The 19,004-nt window shown below is 51.5% G+C and overlaps 7 protein-coding genes across 7 annotated transcripts; 5 read left to right on the forward strand and 2 right to left on the reverse strand.

Annotated features, from left to right (window-relative positions):
* Positions 1–16: 16 nt before the first annotated feature.
* M406DRAFT_293099 (mannose-6-phosphate isomerase) lies at positions 17–1,478 on the forward strand. Its single transcript, XM_040919069.1, has 2 exons — positions 17–401; positions 476–1,478. The coding sequence occupies exons 1-2, from the start codon at positions 108–110 to the stop codon at positions 1,406–1,408; spliced, it is 1,227 nt and encodes a 408-aa protein (XP_040774390.1). The 5' UTR covers positions 17–107; the 3' UTR covers positions 1,409–1,478.
* A 799-nt stretch (positions 1,479–2,277) lies between these two features.
* On the forward strand, positions 2,278–4,094 carry M406DRAFT_352352 (FAD/NAD(P)-binding domain-containing protein; the record flags this gene model as incomplete). Its single annotated transcript, XM_040922682.1, has 3 exons — positions 2,278–2,989; positions 3,061–3,285; positions 3,371–4,094. The coding sequence occupies 3 exons, from the start codon at positions 2,278–2,280 to the stop codon at positions 3,811–3,813; spliced, it is 1,380 nt and encodes a 459-aa protein (XP_040774391.1). The 3' UTR covers positions 3,814–4,094.
* A 1,022-nt stretch (positions 4,095–5,116) lies between these two features.
* M406DRAFT_74044 (uncharacterized protein) lies at positions 5,117–6,173 on the forward strand (the record flags this gene model as incomplete). The annotated part of the gene is made up of 2 exons (XM_040925688.1): positions 5,117–5,722; positions 5,793–6,173. 2 exons carry the CDS (start codon positions 5,117–5,119, stop codon positions 6,171–6,173), a joined length of 987 nt encoding a protein of 328 aa, XP_040774392.1.
* Positions 6,174–7,260: 1,087 nt separating this feature from the next.
* Positions 7,261–7,750, reverse strand: M406DRAFT_262231 (uncharacterized protein; the record flags this gene model as incomplete). The annotated part of the gene is made up of 2 exons (XM_040917496.1): positions 7,261–7,516; positions 7,632–7,750. The coding sequence occupies 2 exons, from the start codon at positions 7,748–7,750 to the stop codon at positions 7,261–7,263; spliced, it is 375 nt and encodes a 124-aa protein (XP_040774393.1).
* Positions 7,751–10,482: 2,732 nt separating this feature from the next.
* M406DRAFT_94420 (family 20 glycoside hydrolase) lies at positions 10,483–12,841 on the forward strand. Its single transcript, XM_040926275.1, has 2 exons — positions 10,483–10,565; positions 10,638–12,841. The coding sequence occupies exons 1-2, from the start codon at positions 10,514–10,516 to the stop codon at positions 12,740–12,742; spliced, it is 2,157 nt and encodes a 718-aa protein (XP_040774394.1). The 5' UTR covers positions 10,483–10,513; the 3' UTR covers positions 12,743–12,841.
* A 58-nt stretch (positions 12,842–12,899) lies between these two features.
* On the reverse strand, positions 12,900–14,161 carry M406DRAFT_261220 (metallo-beta-lactamase superfamily protein; the record flags this gene model as incomplete). The annotated part of the gene is made up of 3 exons (XM_040917423.1): positions 12,900–13,284; positions 13,324–13,793; positions 13,931–14,161. 3 exons carry the CDS (start codon positions 14,159–14,161, stop codon positions 12,900–12,902), a joined length of 1,086 nt encoding a protein of 361 aa, XP_040774395.1.
* Positions 14,162–16,531: 2,370 nt separating this feature from the next.
* Positions 16,532–18,532, forward strand: M406DRAFT_74048 (uncharacterized protein; the record flags this gene model as incomplete). Its single annotated transcript, XM_040925689.1, has 3 exons — positions 16,532–17,266; positions 17,380–18,045; positions 18,146–18,532. The coding sequence occupies 3 exons, from the start codon at positions 16,532–16,534 to the stop codon at positions 18,530–18,532; spliced, it is 1,788 nt and encodes a 595-aa protein (XP_040774396.1).
* Positions 18,533–19,004: the final 472 nt, after the last annotated feature.

Below are 19,004 nucleotides of genomic sequence, written 5' to 3' on the forward strand. Positions count from 1 at the left end.
AATCAATCCATACCCTTCATCCTCTTGCTCTTTCACCACTCGACCTCGTCCACACCAGTCTATTTTCTCTAGAGACCCATCTGTTTGACTACCCTCATCACACGAGAATGGCACCACAGCGCGTGTTCCAGCTTAGTGGCACATGCAATAATTACCCATGGGGGAAGAAGGGCCAGCAATCTCTGGCTGCCCAACTATGTGCCAGGACGCCAGGGACAGACTTCAAGATTGAAGATGATACCTTCTACTCTGAGATGTGGTTTGGCGATTACCCTGATTTTCCGGCTAGAGTACTCGAAACTGGAGAGCTCCTTGCGGATGTCTTGAAGAAGAATCAAGAAACGCTGCTCGGGAAGAAGGTCGTCGACAACTTCGATGCCCAGCTACCTTTCCTTCCAAAGGTAAAAAAATCCGGTTCATCTAATTACAAATTAATGGTCTGTAATGGATAATGCTAACATGTCACCACGTAAAGATCCTTTCGATAGCAAAGGCGCTTCCCTTACAACTGCACCCGAACAAAGACCTCGCAACGAAGCTACACCAGAAAGACCCAGACCAGTTCTCCGACCCCAACCACAAGCCCGAGATCGCCGTCGCTCTCTCCAAGTTCGAGGTGTTTGCCGGTTTCAAGCCTCTCGACAAGGTCCAACCGATCTTCACCCTCTCGGCGCTCACGCCTTATCTCCCCAGCACACCCACTGAGTACTGGACAAACGACACCTTGCGCGAGGTGACAAGAAACCTCCTCAAGGCCGACGACGCCACCGTCAAAACCATCGAGAAAGACCTTCTCGCAACCCCGCACGAGAACCTGCAGAAGGTTGGCGCCGAGTATTTCCCCGACCTCCTGGCCCGGCTGCAGGGCCAGTACGGCCCCGGCGATGCAGGCAGCATCGTTGCGCTAACGTGCATGAACTTCATGACACTCGAGCCCCTGGACGCCATCTACATTCCTGCCGACGGCATCCATGCGTACTTATCCGGCAACATTGTCGAATGCATGGCGCGGTCAAACAACGTGCTCAACGTGGGCTTCTGTCCCGCGGCGGACAGGAATAACATCGATATGTTTGCGGATACGTTGACGTTCAAGGCGCACAGCAGAGAGGATGTGATCCTGCCAAGTCAGAAGAGCGAGAGGAGCAAGACAGGCAAGACGGTTGTCTATAAGCCGCCGATGAGTGAGTTCGATATGCTCTTGGCTGGACTGCGGGCGGGCGAGAGTGACGAGATCAAGGCCGGGGATGGGCCTGGAGTGGTGATTGTTACGCAGGGTACAGGGAAGATGACTGCAGACGGTGACGATTTCGAGCTGAAGGAGGGTTATATTTACTATGTGGCACCGGGCGTCGACGTCAAATGGGAGACGGAGAGCGGGATGCAGATCTTCGAGGCAGTCATATAAGCAATCGAGGTCACCACATGGCGCTGAAGGATTGATGAAAGAGTATGACTATTGGAAAAAGACATGAGTTAAAACAAGTCAACTTAGCAGTGTGCAACTATAACCTGCCCAAATTCGTAATTTCTTGTTTTAGCATATTATTATTTGCATGTATGTTTGAGGCGAGCTCACACTACATTCTTGACACGTCTAGCAGGACTGGGATGCTCTCATCAAAATCAGGTTGATTACTGCTTAGCTGTACAAGGTCCAACTGCGAAAGAAGCAGCCGAGCTGATGAGAAAGTGGAAATTCTAAAGACACATGGACAAATGAAATGAAGGATCACTAACCTGGACCTAGACTTATAGAAATTCTTGTTCTTGAGCAGACTTATATTTTTCTCAAATTCACATGTCACCCGGTCCTACCATACAGCCCTGAGAGAATATGCAATTGTTTGTGACAAACGTGGCCAGTCCAGTGGTACGAATGAGAAAAAATGAAGAAAAAGACTATACTTCTCAGCCAAGTTCCTCAAGTCTTTATACTAAACTCCTAGAATCTAGAGTCCGTTGCTGTGTTGGCATGAAGAAAGAAGGGAACGACTCCTCAAAACCAGTTCATGATCGGGGTTAGGGTTACCGAGATTTCATTGGTAGACCTTCTACGGTTCTCTTAGTCATCTGGACCCACCGCAAATTGATCACGCCATCGACCCCCAGGCCAGTTGTAGCTTACCAAACGGATGATCTCTGTTTGTAGCCATATTTTGGGCCTTACAAATCTTTGATGTTGAGTCTCCTCTACACCCCAAAAAAAATGGCTCGTTCATAACATTCACTCCTTACACCAATCTCCCTACTCTCTTACCTTATCTGGGCGTCACGATGGCAGCTTTATTTGGAGCAGTGGCCTCCCGGGCCTCTGCAAGGGCTCTTCAGACAAGATTGCCCCTAACAACTTCCTCCCTTAGATCATACGCCACCGTCAACGCGATACCGCCAAAGCCTCACCATCGCGTGGTCATTGTTGGAGGAGGCACGGCAGGTGTCACAGTTGCTGCGCAGCTGCTGAAGACCAAGGAGTTCCAAAAGGACGAGATAGCCATCTTGGATCCGGCCAAGGACCACCACTACCAGCCTGGATGGACCCTCGTCGGCTCAGGCCTCAAGCCTCTGAGTGACATGAGCCGTCCTCTGTCCAGCATCATCCCTGAGAATGTCACGCATTATCCTCTGCAGGTTTCCAAGTTTGATCCCGAGAATAACGAGCTCAAGACAACGGACGGCGTGGAGGTTTCGTACGAGTATCTGGTGGTGGCCCCCGGTCTGGAGGTCAACTTTGGCGGTGTTAAGGGGTTGCCTGAGGCCCTGCAGGACTCGAGCAGCAATGTGAGCTCCATCTATTCCAACAACACGGTTGAGCAGGTCTGGAAAAACATCCAAGGGTTTAAGAAGGGGACGGCTATCTTCACGCAGCCAGCGGGCGTTATCAAGTGTGCTGGTGCCCCGCAGAAGATCATGTGGATGGCCCTGTCCCAGTGGGAGAAGGACGGTGTGAGGAAGGAGATCCTGCCGTACTTTGCTACTGGTGCTCCAGGTATGCTCCCCGGCCTTCTGTCTCTCGGAATATTGAGAGAAAAAGGAAGCACACTGACCGCGATGATGCAGCCATGTTCGCCGTGCCAAAGTACTCCAAGGCACTTGAAGAGCTGCGTGTGCAGCGCCAGGTGGAGGGGCTGTTCCAGCACAACTTGGTCGGTGTCGATGTGAAGAGCAAGACTGCCACTTTCAAGAATCTGGCAGACAACGGCAAGGAGGTCCAGAAAGAGTTTGGTTTTTTGCACGTGGTTCCTCCTCAGAAGCCCTGGAACTGGGTTGCCAAGTCCCCTCTCGGTAAGAACTTCTAGCCTCGCATCTGAAAGGCCGAATTGTTTTCTTGGAATAAAGGCCCAATGCTGACTGTTTGTCATTATTGCAGCCGACTCTGCCGGCTGGGTGGATGTGGACAAAACCACCACTCAGCATAACAAGTTCACCAACGTCTTCTCGATAGGCGACGCCTCTTCCCTCCCCAACTCCAAGACTGCCGCTGCCATCTCTTCTCAGGCTCCTGTTCTCGTAGATAACCTGCTCGCCGCCATCCGTGGCAAAGAGCTCAGCGCTGGCTACACCGGCTACGCTTCCTGCCCCCTGCTGACCGGCCACAACGAGCTGATGCTCTGCGAGTTCAAGTATGGAGGTGTGCCTGACGAGACATTCGCTAAGGTGCCCGGTATCGGCAGCCAGGATGTGCCACGACGGGTCTTCTACCACTTGAAGAAGGACTTTTTCCCCAGCGTGTACTGGAACAGCTTCGTGAAGGGGACTTGGTATGGACCAAGGGCATGGTTCAAGCCGGATACTGCAAAGACTTCTGCGTAGAAATCTACGGTTAAGGCCATGGCGAGGAGGAAGAGTGAGATTGCAAGATTTACCAACCTCCAAAGCGTAACCTACCCCATTCGAATTCCGTTGTTTTTGTTGGAGAGACGTAAGAGTAAATAGGGTCGCCCTCTGCAAGTAGGATGGAATTTTTTTCACAAGGGGCGTGGAAAGGTCGTACCGAGATTATACCAGAAGACTATGTGAGATGCTGAGGCTTTTCGATAGTGCTCTTCAGCCATTACAGTAGCTATTCAGGCTTAATGACTCATTTTCTAACCATCGTAAGCGTCGATGTGAACTCTGGAAGATTAGGGATACTAAGTCGTCTAGGGAAGTGCATGAGGCCAGACTAGGGCGATGACCTGGCACACCAACCAATACAAGCCGCTAGTAGAGATGAGGCTGAGCCCAAGCTCGGTCTCCAGCATACAACTAATATTCCTAGCCATACTTTTAGAGCCTGCTTTAAATATAACACATACTACTACTATCGTGATCATTGCACTAGTAGCCTCACTTCACTGAATGATCATGACGGTGGAGCTTGGAGTGCTTGAGCAAGGAATAGAGCGTAAAGATTAAAAAAAATCACCAGTGCTAGATTAGTAGTCGAATACCCTAATCATAAAGTAGCAAACATGATGCCTACATCACAGCTCGTTGCGCACGGAAAGCTGTCCTCCTTAAAAACTAGGTACAGGCGAATGGAGATTCAGTTATGTGAACTGCCAATCTCTTAATCGTCGATAATTAATACTTCGACGACAAGACTGTATGCCGTACCTTTGTAGATACATCAGTTTGAATGCTGTTGCATATTGTACAATAGCCTTTTTGATAGAGACAGTAGCTGAAAAAGAACAAGACCGTCTCAAAAAGCAGATCTCCCAGACTCACCTTTACTTACTAATTCTTCGCCATATGCCCAGTAACGAGAGAGCTAGGAAATAGTACACTGGTGTACAGGGAAACTATTACCTACAGCATGATTCCGTCATGTCCTAGATTAAACCTAGGATCGCTTGGACTGCAATAACCCCATCTTAGAGCTGGCTTATCAAGTGTTCTAGATACACATCATGAGTAACTTGCAATGAAGAACTACTACTTGACTCAGCAGTGTTCCCAAATGCTTCTTGAGGGATACTCTGAATTGCTTATTCTCCTATCCCTCCACTCTACGTACACCTGATTGTCACTTTGACTGTCATCCGTACATTCTCTTGGGAATTGGATTCCACACGGTCTTTTGCGTAGTGTATACACTGCATTACCATTTTCTGTTCACATACTTGTCGAGATGTCCCTCAAGCGAAGCCGAGAAGGCTCTGAGCCGCCCAAGAAGCGGCAAAAGACCTCTGGGCCCGATATGATGCCCACCCCGGAGTCAGAATGTCTCGACTTCCCAGAGGCATCTGACCGCCACTCGCCAGCTCTGTCGCTCCACCCAGAAGCTGCTTCCAGCGACTCTGGGTGCCTGTTCGAAACGAGCCGGTCCAGGGACGTCTCGTTTCCGGTCGATGGTCCTCTCGCTCCTCTGAGGATGAGCCTTACGGTCTCGGAAGACCCGTTGGGATATGGGAGCCGCTTGAATTACCGCGGAGACCTATATCTCACGCTGCCTCAGGGAGAGTTCCAGATCGGCCATATCAATGGCTGGCTGCTGAGGAAATCCGCGCCATCCCAGCAAGGCCGGAGCTCTCCCCTCTGGGTCGCCGAGTGGTTGCAGGGCTCCATGTCCAAGTACAAAGACGAGGATAAGGACATGGCGCAAGCCTTGCGATCGCTGTATGGGAAGCAAGGACAGCCTCAGAAGCTTGAGGTCCCGGGTCCCAGCCATGAAGACGATATTGTCTTCATTGAAATGATTCATATCGATGAGAAGAATGAAGCCACCGGGATCAAGGTATGTTGTCAGCGAAACATTTTCCCGCCCCCATCATTAGCCGATCATTGCTAACGTGTTCTTGTTATAGTTCGCTGGCAACAAGCTTCTCAAGCACGCGTTCAGTCTTTACTACGCGTGCATTGCTGATTGGCGCATCTCGGAGAAGTACCGGCCCAAGGCACATTTGGTGTTCATTCTTGAGCCGGCACTGCCCCAAGATGATGACATTGCCGCGATCTGGTTCAGAGGTCAAGGCAAGCCCAGTGGAAGCAAAGCCATGGACGTCCTGGAGAGGCAGGTCGCCGACACGTTGAGAATGGTATACTCTTCAGCGTCCATCGGATACAGAGTGCTCGTCGAAGATGCCCTGGTTCGGTGTCCAGGCGGAGCAACGGTCCACACCATCATGGGCCTTCAACTCTCCGTGGAGGCGATGCGAAACCACCTCTCAAGATCACGGGCGGTGTGAAGGTGTCTCTTGGCGGGCGACGGCAGACGTTGATCTTGAATCTTCTTCCAGTACAGATTGCGAAGTGTCTTTTCTTGCACAGGTTGTATTCCTGCCTGAAGCTCTAGGACATCGGCTAATTTTGTTCAGCCTTTTTCCCTCTCTCATGTTGACATTGGATGGCTTTTACAAGAGCAAGCATTGCGTTTGGATAATGGTTTTCTATTTGGAATTGGAGCATGGTGTTTTCGGAGTTCAGCTTGGGTGTGAGTTCAAGGAGTACAAAATCGGATACATGAGAGATGAGAAAAGAATATACCCAGACTAGTTCACTTTATGATAATGACATAACGCCCTGACTCAGTGTGTATTTATTATCGATGCCAGAATGTCATTTTTTATTATAGAACTTGGGTTGTGGCTACTGAAGGAGACTAGTTTCACTTTTGGAGAGGAAAAGAGGGGGGGGGGGGACAAGAATGTCAGTCTGTCCCAGCCAGCGTGCTGATGCATTTCAAATACTGATAGGCAAGTCCTTCATTAAATCTCTTGACCATTAAGAGATCGCGAATTGTAAAGTCGAAAATCTTGTATCATGACGCTGTATACCAAACCCGTCACCTGGACCTGTCCCACGTAGCGAGAAAGGGCGGGCAATGCAAAGTGTCCAGCTGCAGACCCTTCTCAGACTTCTCACTTGAACATTCCGATCCTAGACATATTGGTGGAGTCAATGCATTGCCTAAATCGTCCCGACTCTGGGCTAAATCCTCCGATTTATTGCAGAATAGAAATGTATTTTTTCTCGTTTTAATTGACTGCACGGAAACCCCTGACATGGAGAGATCCTGGAACCGGTCGTATACAGCCATCTAACTGACTTTATGGTAGCATCTTGTTTTTAAGAAGACCACAAATCATTGCAGGGTAGTAGTTGAGTCACTACAAACACGAGATAGTATAAGGCAGACCCGATGGATATTCATCACAACGTAATATGAAGCATAAATGAATGTAGTATTGATGGCGTTCTACGCTCTTCAATATTGACTTGCTGCACTTGCTACCCCTATAAGTCCGACAAAGTGAAATCTCCAGAGACTCCAGTTTAATTGCCATTGTTCCACTTGACGCACTTGATGCGGCGGCTGTCACCATCCCGCTGATCCAAATTCACGCACGGGTGGTCATTGTCGTTGGCCCAGTTCCCCAGCAGATCGCCCGCGCACGAGGCGCCATCGCCAGTCTTCTCGCTGTAGTAGAACCAGGGGCCAGAGGCAAAGTAGACGGAGTGGCTGCTATCATCCATCGTGACATCAACGTTGTAGTTGCTTTCGTGCTCGTAGGAGGCGGTTCCTTGAGCACTGGTGCGGGGAAAAAAAAAAGCAAGTTAGCAATGGTTTGTTTGGTATTCAAGTCATAGGAGGCAATCGAGAAAACAAGACACCAGTAGATTGACTCTGATGGAGGAAAACTTACCAGTTATCACTGGAGAACTCGTTAGCCTTGCGGTTGGCCCGAGGAGTGATGGCCGAGGCGGAAACTCCCACAGCAGCGCCGAGGGCGAGCATAGCGTTGAGGATGAAGCTGGAGTGCATGTTGATGACTGAGTAACGATTGCTGAAGACTGAACTGATATGGTCGAGATAATGTTGTTGATTTGAATCTATTGTTTTCCGGAAACAAGTGTGTCTTTGGATGCTATGAATGATGAGGAGAATGATGCTGGATGAGAGAGTGTGTGTGTGTCTGTTTTTCGATTTGAGGATGTATATATACCCTTCGGATGAGACTTGAGCACCATGCAAGCATGGTCACTAACTTCTGAAGGCAGGACTGCGCATCGTGACAGTCCGAGGTGAGGAAGAGAATATGCGAGATATGACCCTAAAGGAGACAGGCCCGCGACACTCACATCAGCTGAGACTCCAACTGAGTATTGGACCATGAGTGGCAGTGAACAAGAAGAACCATAATCAACGGTAGATAGGAATACTGGTAGACCATGGCCGTACGCTGAAGCCGTCAGGCCTATACGCACGTGCCAAAACGAAACAACCGATAGCTTTATCGACATGTTACACGGACTCATCCAAAATAAACTGTCAGCTAATAATTAAGTAGTGAAAGCGGTATAATCTGACTCAGTGCTTGGCATCAATCAATAGGTATTGCAACGAGCCTCGCGATGCCGGGGTTAGTATGACATCGAATAGAACGAAACGCGAAGGATGGCCAGCACTAAGCTTATAAGTCTGAAGGGCGACTTGGCATCGTTAGGTTTCCACTTGAATCTTGTTAGCTTAACTGGCGCTCAGAATTGTCCTAATTCTTGTTGTCGATACCAGCATTTGGAGGCTCTAATCTGCAAGAATGGCAAGGTATGTGTAAACCTTCTTGATTCTACTTTTGTCATCGCCCGTCGAATTTACAAATTTTATACACCTTTCACGGGAAACGTTGTGGCGGAGTTTGAAGAGCTGGTGGCATAGTCATCTGCTCACTGAGTCCTCCCATTCATGCATCTTTTACTGTTAGCGGTTTCAGTCTGCTCAGGGTCTCAGGAGATAATATTAACACAAAGCGGCTGCTTACTCCCCTTTTGAAAATAGTGCTGTTCACCTGATCCACTGTCCCCCATGGCTGAAAGGTATTTTTCTCGTCGATGCCAAAGACACAGATGTCTTGGCACAGACCTCGACAATTCAAACATTGGCCTTCGTTAATAGAAACTCGGCCCGCTTGCTGCCAGCCGTACCATATCCTCGATCAGAGTCATTCGATGGCTGATTCAGGGGGGTTAACCATTCAACAGCTAGACGAGTTACATTCTTCAAAGTTTTGCGAAAGGTATGCATAACCTGAAAATGCAGCTTCTTATTCTCTTGGGCATATTGAGTTGTATCTCTTCGGACTCGTAATCGTGGTTTAGCTCGCCAATATGAACAACCGTTCAAAGCAGGAAAGCAGATCATCCAGCCTGGCAGCAATCTACTGAGAAGGTGAGACATGCAGGATTGTTGTAGCCGCCAGCGTACGAAGACAGCTCACTGGTACATGCCAGCACACGCATGATCAGCTGTAAGGCGCAGACAACCTCACTAGCACCTCCTTATGGATGCTGACCATTCGTAACAACCTCATCCCAGTTCCTAATCTCTCATCTTGATTCTGCACCGCGCTGGCTTCTTGGCCTCCCATCTGAGGCTGTTGAGACGCATCAGCCTTGGCGTCAGCAGTACGGCTGACAAGATCCTGCTCTGGCCTTTATTAGCACCTGCCATCCTCTCAGTGACAACATTATTCTAGAGGACCATCCTCTTTGATCAAAGAAATCCGCGGTCAGGTCCGATGTGTCCAGGCGGCGAACGTGTGGACCCCGGAGGGTGGGAAGGCAAACGACGGTATGTTGTCTCTGATATTCTGACTTTTCCCTCGCTCTCCCTTTATTTTTCTTCTTCTTTCATTGCCCCTTTAGATCATTTCCTCTTCTTTTCTTATCAATTTTCCCTTTCTTTTTTTACTGGTCACACCACAATCAGAGCCTGTTGAGGCATGATGCGCCATTGAGGCGACGAGGGAAATTCCCCTTCAGAAACGTTGCATCATTTTGGCTCAAAAAGAAAGAAAGAGAGAGAGAGGAAAGGAAGAAAACGTGTGTAACATAGCAAGTCGGTTCACACACAATACTGCAATTATCGCTGTACAGACAGCAACAGCAGCAGTCCCCCGCACCAGTGCGGTCATGGCTATGGCGATCGCAACGGCACCGCAACCTCATCCGGCATGTTGGCCCGGTCGGTAAGTCGGGTTCGTTAACGACGGGGATCCGCCCTCATGGGACTTGATGATAAGAATGGCGTCCTGGATGACACGACCCATTTCAAAGGTGGATGGAGGAGTGAAAACATGATAGGGAAGAGTGGTCTCGTCGTTTTCTTGTCGGTGCCATTTGCATGTACCACACTGTCGGGCAACAAAAACAAACTTTGGGACATTCAGGGGACCCGTCGTCTGCTTGTCTCCACATCTGGACAGTGGACCGTAGCGGGAACCGGCGAGTTTTCCCCAAGATTATCAGCAACGTTACTTTGGCCGTATGATTGCATCGCAGTGCGGAGTCTCTTGGCCGGGATCATGATGCCTTCAATCTGCAATGTGACGCCGATCAAGTTCAGAGTATCATTCGGAAGTCAATATGTAATTACTACGTCGACGTCGGTCCGGATAAATTGCAGCCCTACCCCCTCCTCCTCCTCCTCCTGCATACTATGGCAGCAGCAGCAGCTCTTCTTGCAGACGATCTCGTATCGCATGGTCAGGTGGTATTGTCGTGGTTGTCAGACAAGACGGAACACACGATGAAGTTCCTCCTCGGCGTCAAGACGGCCCTTCTTGGGCTGTCGGCAACTTGTAAGTGACTGATTAACTGATTAATTTGTGCCTTTGATAAATGACAGCTGACGATTCTTACTTGTCCTGCAGCTCTGGTTGCCGCCGACATCCTTGCCGGCATACCAACTCTGCCTTTCGAGGTGTCTAACGGTTCATTTGCTCTGTCGAGCATCCAGACCATCGTGGTTGATTCCCAATATGCCTCCGCTGTGGACGACTCTATGGATACTCTGATCCCGCCCACGCTGTTTGCATTCGCAACCACATTTGCCGAGGATCTGAGCAGCATCTTCAACATCAGCGCCACCGTCACCAATGGGACCGCTGCTGCTGGGGGTGTCTTCTTGACCCTTGGCGATTCCAGCAGGTATCTCAACGCATCAGGCGATCCGTCGTCAGAGGGCTATACTCTCACTGTGACCCCTACCCAGATCACCATCACAGGAGCAAGCCCCCTTGGCGCGTGGTGGGGGACGAGAACCGTGCTGCAGCAGGCTACCCTGAACGATGGCGCGGTCCCTTCTGGCACAGGAGACGACGTGCCGGGCTGGGCCACGCGAGGAATGATGCTCGACGCAGGACGGCACTTTTACCCCAAGGAGTTCATGCAGGAAATGTGCGCGTACATGTCCTTCTTCAAGCAAAACACCTTCCACCTGCACCTTAGCGACAACCTGTACAATAATGTCGATATCTACTCGCAAGAGCGCTCCCTTAGTCTGTATGCGCGCTTTCGGCTCTGGTCAGACGCCGAGGCCCTGGTTGGTCTCAACAAGTACAAGAACGAGTCGTACACTCGTGAGGACTTTGATGAGATCCAGTCGTCCTGCGCTGCTCGTGGAGTGACGGTGATCCCGGAGATTGAGGCGCCAGGCCACGCGCTGGTGATTGTGCAGTGGAAGCCGGAGCTGGGCTACTCAACCGACCTCAGCCTGCTGAACATCAGCCATCCTGAGACGATCCCCACGATGGAGACTATCTGGAGTGAATTCCTCCCTTGGTTCCATACCAAGGTCGTCTCCATCGGTGCAGACGAGTACACGGGTCCCTCGACGGATTACGTGACCTTTGTCAACGCCATGGCGAGTTATATTGGCACCACAGTTGGCAAGGCGATTCGGATCTGGGGCACATTCCCTCCCATCTACAACGGCACGTACGAAAACGTCTATCAGAACGTCTCGGTGCAGCACTGGGAATACTTTGAGGACAATCCTTACTACGACTACATCCTGAACAATTATTCAGTTGTCAACTCCAACGATGATTTCTATGTCGTCAACAAGTGGGCGCCTCCTGGAGGCTATCTGAACCATATCAACCTTACCAAGACGTTTGACGGCACGCCACCAAATGCCACGTACTGGCGGCCCTACGTGTTTGACCAGAGCAATGCCACGGACAACCCTCCCGAGTCCAGCCCCTACGTGCTTGGCTCCATTGTGCCCCTCTGGAACGACTATGGTGCCAATGCCTCCGTGTACTCCGAGGCCTATTACGCCTGGAGGCCTGGTGTTCCTGCACTGGCAGACAAGCAGTGGGGAGGAAACTTGTCGACAGCCGACTTTGACGCTATCTTCGAGACTCTGCACGCTGTCGTCCCAGGACAGAACCTCGATCGAACCATTCCCTCTGTGTCAGATGTCATCTTCAACTACACCTTGTCGAGCAACGGCACCCTCAAGGACATTTCTCCGAACAGCTTCAGCGTCGAGACAGACTGCGCCGTTCCCACAGGCGAAGACGCGCTCGAGCTCACCCCATCCTGCTCCATCGTGACGCCTCACTCGTCCAAAGGCCGCAATTACACCCTCACCCTCGCCGGGCTGACAGTCACCAACCTCACCACGCCAACAAACGCAACCCTCCTCACAGGCGGCGACTCGACCCTCATGCTCACCCCCAACATCACTTTCTTCGCAGGTGGGAACTACTTCCGCCTCAACGAGACGGTGCCGCTCGGCGAGACTGTCGACCTGGCTATCATCGCGCGTGGGAATAGGACGTTTGCTTCTGTCAGCGAGGGGGGCGTGCTGCTGGTGGACGAGGCCGAGTTTCTGGCGGAGATGGGCATCAATGGGGAGTATTTTCACTGGGCCGAGATAGCGTTTGAGGCACCTCTGAAGACGGTCGGAGGTGCTGGGAGTGGTTGGATAGGCAGTTTGAAGGGGTTCAGTCTCACTTCTGTGGCCTGATTGCGATAGTTGATGACGATGACGACGACGACAATGATTATGTGGTTGTATATATGCTGTAGCTTGTTTCCCGCCTTGAATCAGACAGAAGGTTGTACCATCTTCCCTGCCTTCTTCAAGTGCTCCTTTTTTCTTCCTTTTTTCATCTCTTTCTAGATCACTCCAGCGTGTAAGTCGTCCCACAAAACGACGGCACAATCACACCCGGCATCGCCTGCTCACACATAGACTTGAATTTCCAGCCCGTGCAGTGCCCTGGCATTAACACCTTGGGCTCCAAAGCCTTCAGGTCCTCCAGTGATGAGGCCAGCTTCTCTGGCTGGTTATCCGCCAGGTGAAACCCGCCCACCACTGCATGAAGGGGATTTCTTCCTCGTCCTCCTTCATCTCCTCGGTCTAGCTCGATGGCGTGCCTGCACACGTTGATGATACCTGCGTGACTGCAACCCGTGAATACGACGAGGCCTTTCCCCTTGAGACGACACATGACAAGCCGCTCATCGGCGATCGCCTCGTCTGGCTCCCAGGCGCCATCGCCACCACTGGATGGTGATGCCGACGACGACGACGACGACGACGACGCCGCCGCCGAAGGTACGAAGCGCAGCCCACCGCGAATGCCCTTCTCGTAGGCAGTACGTCGCGGGATGGCCCCCGACGACAAGAAAAATCCATCGAACAAGCTGTGTGCCGAAGCTTTCTGCTTGATGACGACAGAAGCGGATCCTTCCAACCCCGCGCTCTCTATCTCCTGGATGGTTGGATCCGCTTCCAGGCTGACCACTGCGCCAGATGGCGTCAGCAGGCCTCTGTACGCCGGCCTGTCTGGGTGCACATTGACAGTGAGGAGGTTACTCTTGTCACTGGCTGTGCTGATGGCCCTGATGGCCTCAAGCATGCCGCCCGAGTGGTCGCGGTGCCAGTGCGAGAGGTGGATGTGCTCGATGGCGGCGAGGTCGACGCGGAGGCGGGACGCGTTGCGGGTCCAGGTGGACCCTTCTGGACCCGTGTCGAAGAGGAGAGTGTGTTTCTGGTCTCCTCTTTTGGCTGTCTGAGGATGTTACAGATTACCCAGTTCGTCAGTGGCTTAGCAGATGTGGAAATAAGGGGACAACAGGCAGAGGAGGACGAAGAATGAAGAAGAGGAAGAAGAAGAAAAGCGGAGAGAGACAGAGAGTTAGGGCGCACGATCATGAGGGAGAGCCCGTGGGCGCCGCAACAGATACTTCCCATCCTGACCTCCCCCTTGGCACCGCCTCTGCTGTCGCCAGCTGGTAGAGAGTCCAGTGGTAGACCTTGCATCAGGCCCGCGTACTGCACGGCAGGGTTATTGCTGGGTGAGATGGGATCGACCTCATTGTCGACGATCACCTTGATCTCGATGCTGTCGACCTCGACCAAGCCTTGAGATGATGCCATATCTTGGTTGGGCCTTGACCGTTCCATTCCTCTTTATATGTTTCTTTATTGAACGTGAAGAAGTATGTGTGTGTACTTTGTATCCAGGTGTACAGTTCTCAAGGGGGAGGTGAGACAATGCCCGTCGGCGAACTCGGGAATAATTGATAGTTGTGGTCTCGCCTTGCTTGGAAAGACGTGTGACTCAGCTCCAAGCTCTGGCGTCCACGTGGGCTTTCCGGGATCCTGCAGCAAACAATGCAGGCATAATATCCTCATCTCCTCATAATCCTTCTTTTCGAAAGGGACTTTTGCTGTAGGAGAGTATTCATTAGCAAGCAAACCAGTATGTACCCTAAGGCACACTAGACCAGTGGCTCTTCAGCAACAACAAATCAACGTTGGATATCCTTGGCATCCGGCCGGAGGGGTCTCAGGGGCTGATGCCGAGCTGATTGGAGCCATGAATTCTAATATAGTGATTTGCTGTTTTCGCCGGGGCCTGGATCGCTAGAAACCTCCCACACATCCCGCTCAGCGTTTTTCTCCCGTGCCGTTTCCCTCACCTACACCGTGATTACATAGCAACAACTTGGGCTGTCGACAGTCCTAGTGGTCCAACGGTGACCTTGGTGTTTGATTCTCCTGTCATTTGTTGCATGTAGGCTAAATGCAGTGCAGAAGAGACGAAGAGAGACAGCAGATGCTGATCCGGATGCGACGGACTGTCATCGTTGGATTTTCCTTTCCTGAAACGCTAAAAAATAAACAGTTGTTATTTTCTCCCCTTTCCTTTTTCTGCCTTGTCCAGGGCATATATACATGAGTATGTTATGACCTCGTTGTGGACTGCGAGCGAGGCTTGCGAAGTTGAGTGGCTTAGATAAGATTAGTATAGACCCTTTGGACCCTTTCTGCGCCACCTTTTTCCTCTTATTCTTTCTACCCCGCCCCCTCAGCCTCTTTTTACCGCTGTGAGGCTGGAGGCGTCATGTCCATATGCGTGCGTGTCTCAAGTCCACTCCCAGGGGGATCAAACCTTGACCTTGACTCGGGGCGCTTTGGCGCTGGGCCTACGACGCCACTGAGGAGCCCTTCAGCCCGTCCGTGTTCTTGGCAAAGAATCTAGATATCATGGTATCCTCTTTTGGGCATTTTGTTCTATGGACGATAACCAAGGAGTAAATGGTTCACAGGCAAAACCCTCTTATCTTCTACCAATGTTCAAACGGCAAGGAAGAAAAAAATGAGACTAGGCAACAGACAGGAAAGATATCATTGAACATCTTTCAAACTACATACAGTACGATTCCATACAACCCCCCTTTGCTTTAATCCTTTCTCTACATCCGACACTCGGTTCTCGGTGTGGCATCTCATTATGGCAATCTCTGCCAATGAATGCACCGACGCCCGAGATCTTCTGCCGAGTGCCCCTTTGCAGACATTTTCCCCCTGCGCTGCCATCCCTGAGAAGGGGCTCGAGAATAGTTTGACGGGTGTCGGGTGGACCCAACACGTAAGCCTATGCACGCGTTGGGCTATGCCTCGACGGGACAGCGTCACAAAGGGCAAACAAGGGAGGGGGTTATACCTTGACAGTCGCCCCACCATATCTAACAATGCTCTTGACTACGTGCGGGCGAAACTCTCTCTCATATCAATTAATTTTTGTTCCCCATCCTATCGCAGTTTTCTCGCCCCAGATCGTGTGTGGGCGTGATCCAGATGTATTGGCCAGCTCCATCGCATCTCTTCTCCCCCACACACCACTTTTTTGTGGATTCTTACCCGGGCTTACGCACTTCGCAAGCATGCATATGTCTTTCGAGATCTCTGACCGTCTCCCCTTCTCTCTCATGGTCCTCCTCCCCTGCCTTCCCGACCTTTTATTTTTAAAGTAGGAGGGAGACCAAACGGCGAGCAGGGGGAGGGGAGCACAATGAGTGGTGAGTACTACGTCAACACATGGAGAGCAGGGGAGGCTGGAGGAAGAAAGAAAGGATCCATCCTTGCCAGATTTGTAGGAGGCGTGGAGGGAGATTCGGGGACGACCCGACCAGAGGCATCATCAAGTGGTCCACATGGTTTGAAAGTCGTGGTTGTTGATCCCAATTGTTCCTTACATAGTATGTATACTACCCAGGCTACTGCTCGTACCCGTAGCTGCTCCGTTATTAGTACTATCATTGCTGTTCTCTTTTTGTCCACGTTTTGTTTCTTGTTTTCATTTCTCGATGAGAATGTTTTCTTGAAAGAGCTTCACGTCCTGAATTGAGAGCCTTGTCTGTCAACCTGTGCCGCCCTCCCCTTCCTCCTCCCTTTTTCATTCTTCTCCCCTTAGCTGGTGACAGGCCTGCCCACGTCAGAGAAAGAAAGAGAGAAGAAAAGATGATGGCCTGTCTGAATGCGCCATTATGGTGCCGTCTGCTGGTTGCCTTCATCCTTCTGGGCAGCCTCGTGTGCGCCGACGAGTTCTCTAATGACTATGAGGCATACAACAATGCAAAGTATGGCAAGCGGCCCACCCAGACCTTCGTCTCAAACCCGGACATTGTGGCGCCTCTCCTCCAGGTCAACATCTGGGACGAGGAGAAGATCTCTCCCACAGGCGGCTCGCACATCTTCATCCGCCACGACTTTGAGCAGTCCAGTCCTTTAATCCTCGACGCCAGCGATCTAAGCCTGGTGTATATGGACCGTGCATACGACCGCACCAGCGATATCCGCGTCCAGAAGAGCGGCAACGAGTCCTATCTTACCTTCTACGCCGGCCCTATTGTGGATGGGCACGGGTCGGGCGACGGATTGGTTCTCGATGAGCACTACAACGAGGTGTACAAGGTCAATGTGCAAAATCTATCTGTCAAGAATGACCTGCACGAGTTTCAGTTTACGGACCAGGGAACGGCCCTGGTTACGGCCTATGACTTGGTTAGGATGGACCTGCGCAAGTATCGGGGCTCACGAAAGGGAGGAATCTTTGACGGCGTCTTTCAGGAGATTGATCTCGCTACCAACGAGGTCATTTTCCAGTGGAGGGCCTCTGACCATGTCGACCTGGCCGACTCGTTCTACAAGATGGAGTTGAAATGGGATTTTTTTCATATCAACAGCGTACAAAAGGTAAATGGAATAGGAGATGAAGAGAAAAGATGGAAAAAATAAGGCAGCAGGCTTGACTTTGATGTATAAGAAGACACCCAGGCTGACCAGACGCACACGATTCCGTTATACAGTCTCGAGAGGGGAATTATCTCGTTTCCGCCCGCCACATGCACTCCATCTACTTAATCAATGGGCAGACAGGCGAGATCATGTGGACCCTCGGCGGGAAAAAGAACCAGTTCAGAGAGTTAGATGCAGACAAGGGCGCCAACCCGTCAGGAGACAACCTGCTCTCCTTTGCCTGGCAGCACCACGCCCGCTTCTTCCACAACAACGAGAACGAGATCACCTTCTTCGACAACCACGCCCTGACCACCCAGCAGCAATGCACCAAAGACTGCAGCCGCGGCCTGCACATCAGCATCGATCTTGACTCGAACCCAGAGGATCCCGCCGTGCGTATCCTGCACGAGTACCGCCACCCACAGTCTCTCCAGGCCCAGAGCCAAGGCAGCGTGCAGCCTCTCGAGGATGGCAGCGGCAACGTCTTTGTGGGCTGGGGCCGGTGTCCTTCCTTTACTGAGCACACTGCCGACGGCGAGGCAGTCATGGATGTTCAATTCTCTCCCTGGCACACCAAGAAAAACTCGATTGCCCTCGATAACTACCGCGCTTACCGTATGGACTGGACTGGCCAGCCTGAGACGGACCCAGATGTCATGACCCAGGAGAAGGACGGCGTGACGAGCGTGTACGCCAGCTGGAACGGCGCCACTGAGGTGAAGGCTTGGGCTTTTGTAAGCAGCACCCTTTTCCTTGCTCGCAACATCGTGCACCATGTCGAAACGAACAGGAAATCAAACCAACTGACGAATGGTGTCTTCACACGAGAAACAGCTCGCCAGCAACGAGAGCAGCGACCTCTACGGCCCAGGACAGGTCCTTGCCATCGTCCCTCGCGACGGCTTCGAGACCTCCTTCGCCCTCGAGTACCCAGCCCGCTTCGCCCGCGTCGCCGCCCTCGACGCCGAGTGGAACATTCTCGGGTCTTCTGGCATCGTCGACATCCGCAACGAGCGCGTGTTTGGCGATATGCGGCCCATCACTGCTGTCAAGCAGTTCGGAGACATCATGGTCTCTGATAACGGGTATTCAGTTAGCCTTACAGACCACACCGAGTTTCCGGGCCAGGGGGGTACTTTCTTGGGGGTCCCTGTTGGGTGGCATAGTCTGCTTGGTTTGGCTATGCTTCTGGGACTGTGGGCTGCTGCGCGCATCTTTTGATGAAGCAACAGGGTTAACGGATGAACCTTACCCGGTTGGATCGGATTCAACCCCTGGACGAGAGGACCGGCCACACTTTTTTTTGAGATGGCATCATCTCGAGTCTGACCACAACCAGGTCAACTCCGCCGAGCCAAGTATTACGGAAAGGTGGTGGCCATGGTCTTCAAGAGCCGACCGCTCTCGCCTTGAACGTCAGGCCGATGATGTTTTCATACACTGCACCAGACTGGTCGGTTTGGAAACCACCTTCTCTGTCAACCACACTCCATGCCTCGAGTCGAAACAGTAGCCGAGGTTATACCCGACAAATGTACAGGAGGCATGTCGGCGCTGAGTCTGCCATGCACCAGGCTCGGAGGACTCAAATACATGGGGGGCGCCTAAGAAGGTACACAGGTGTCATTCAAAGTCACTGAATTTTGTGGCAAGAATTTTCGACGCGTGTCATCTTGTGTTGCGTGTGTCTGTG

Source organism: Cryphonectria parasitica (genome assembly GCF_011745365.1).
Source record: "Cryphonectria parasitica EP155 unplaced genomic scaffold M406scaffold_6, whole genome shotgun sequence".
Taxonomy (NCBI): Eukaryota; Fungi; Ascomycota; class Sordariomycetes; order Diaporthales; family Cryphonectriaceae; genus Cryphonectria; species Cryphonectria parasitica.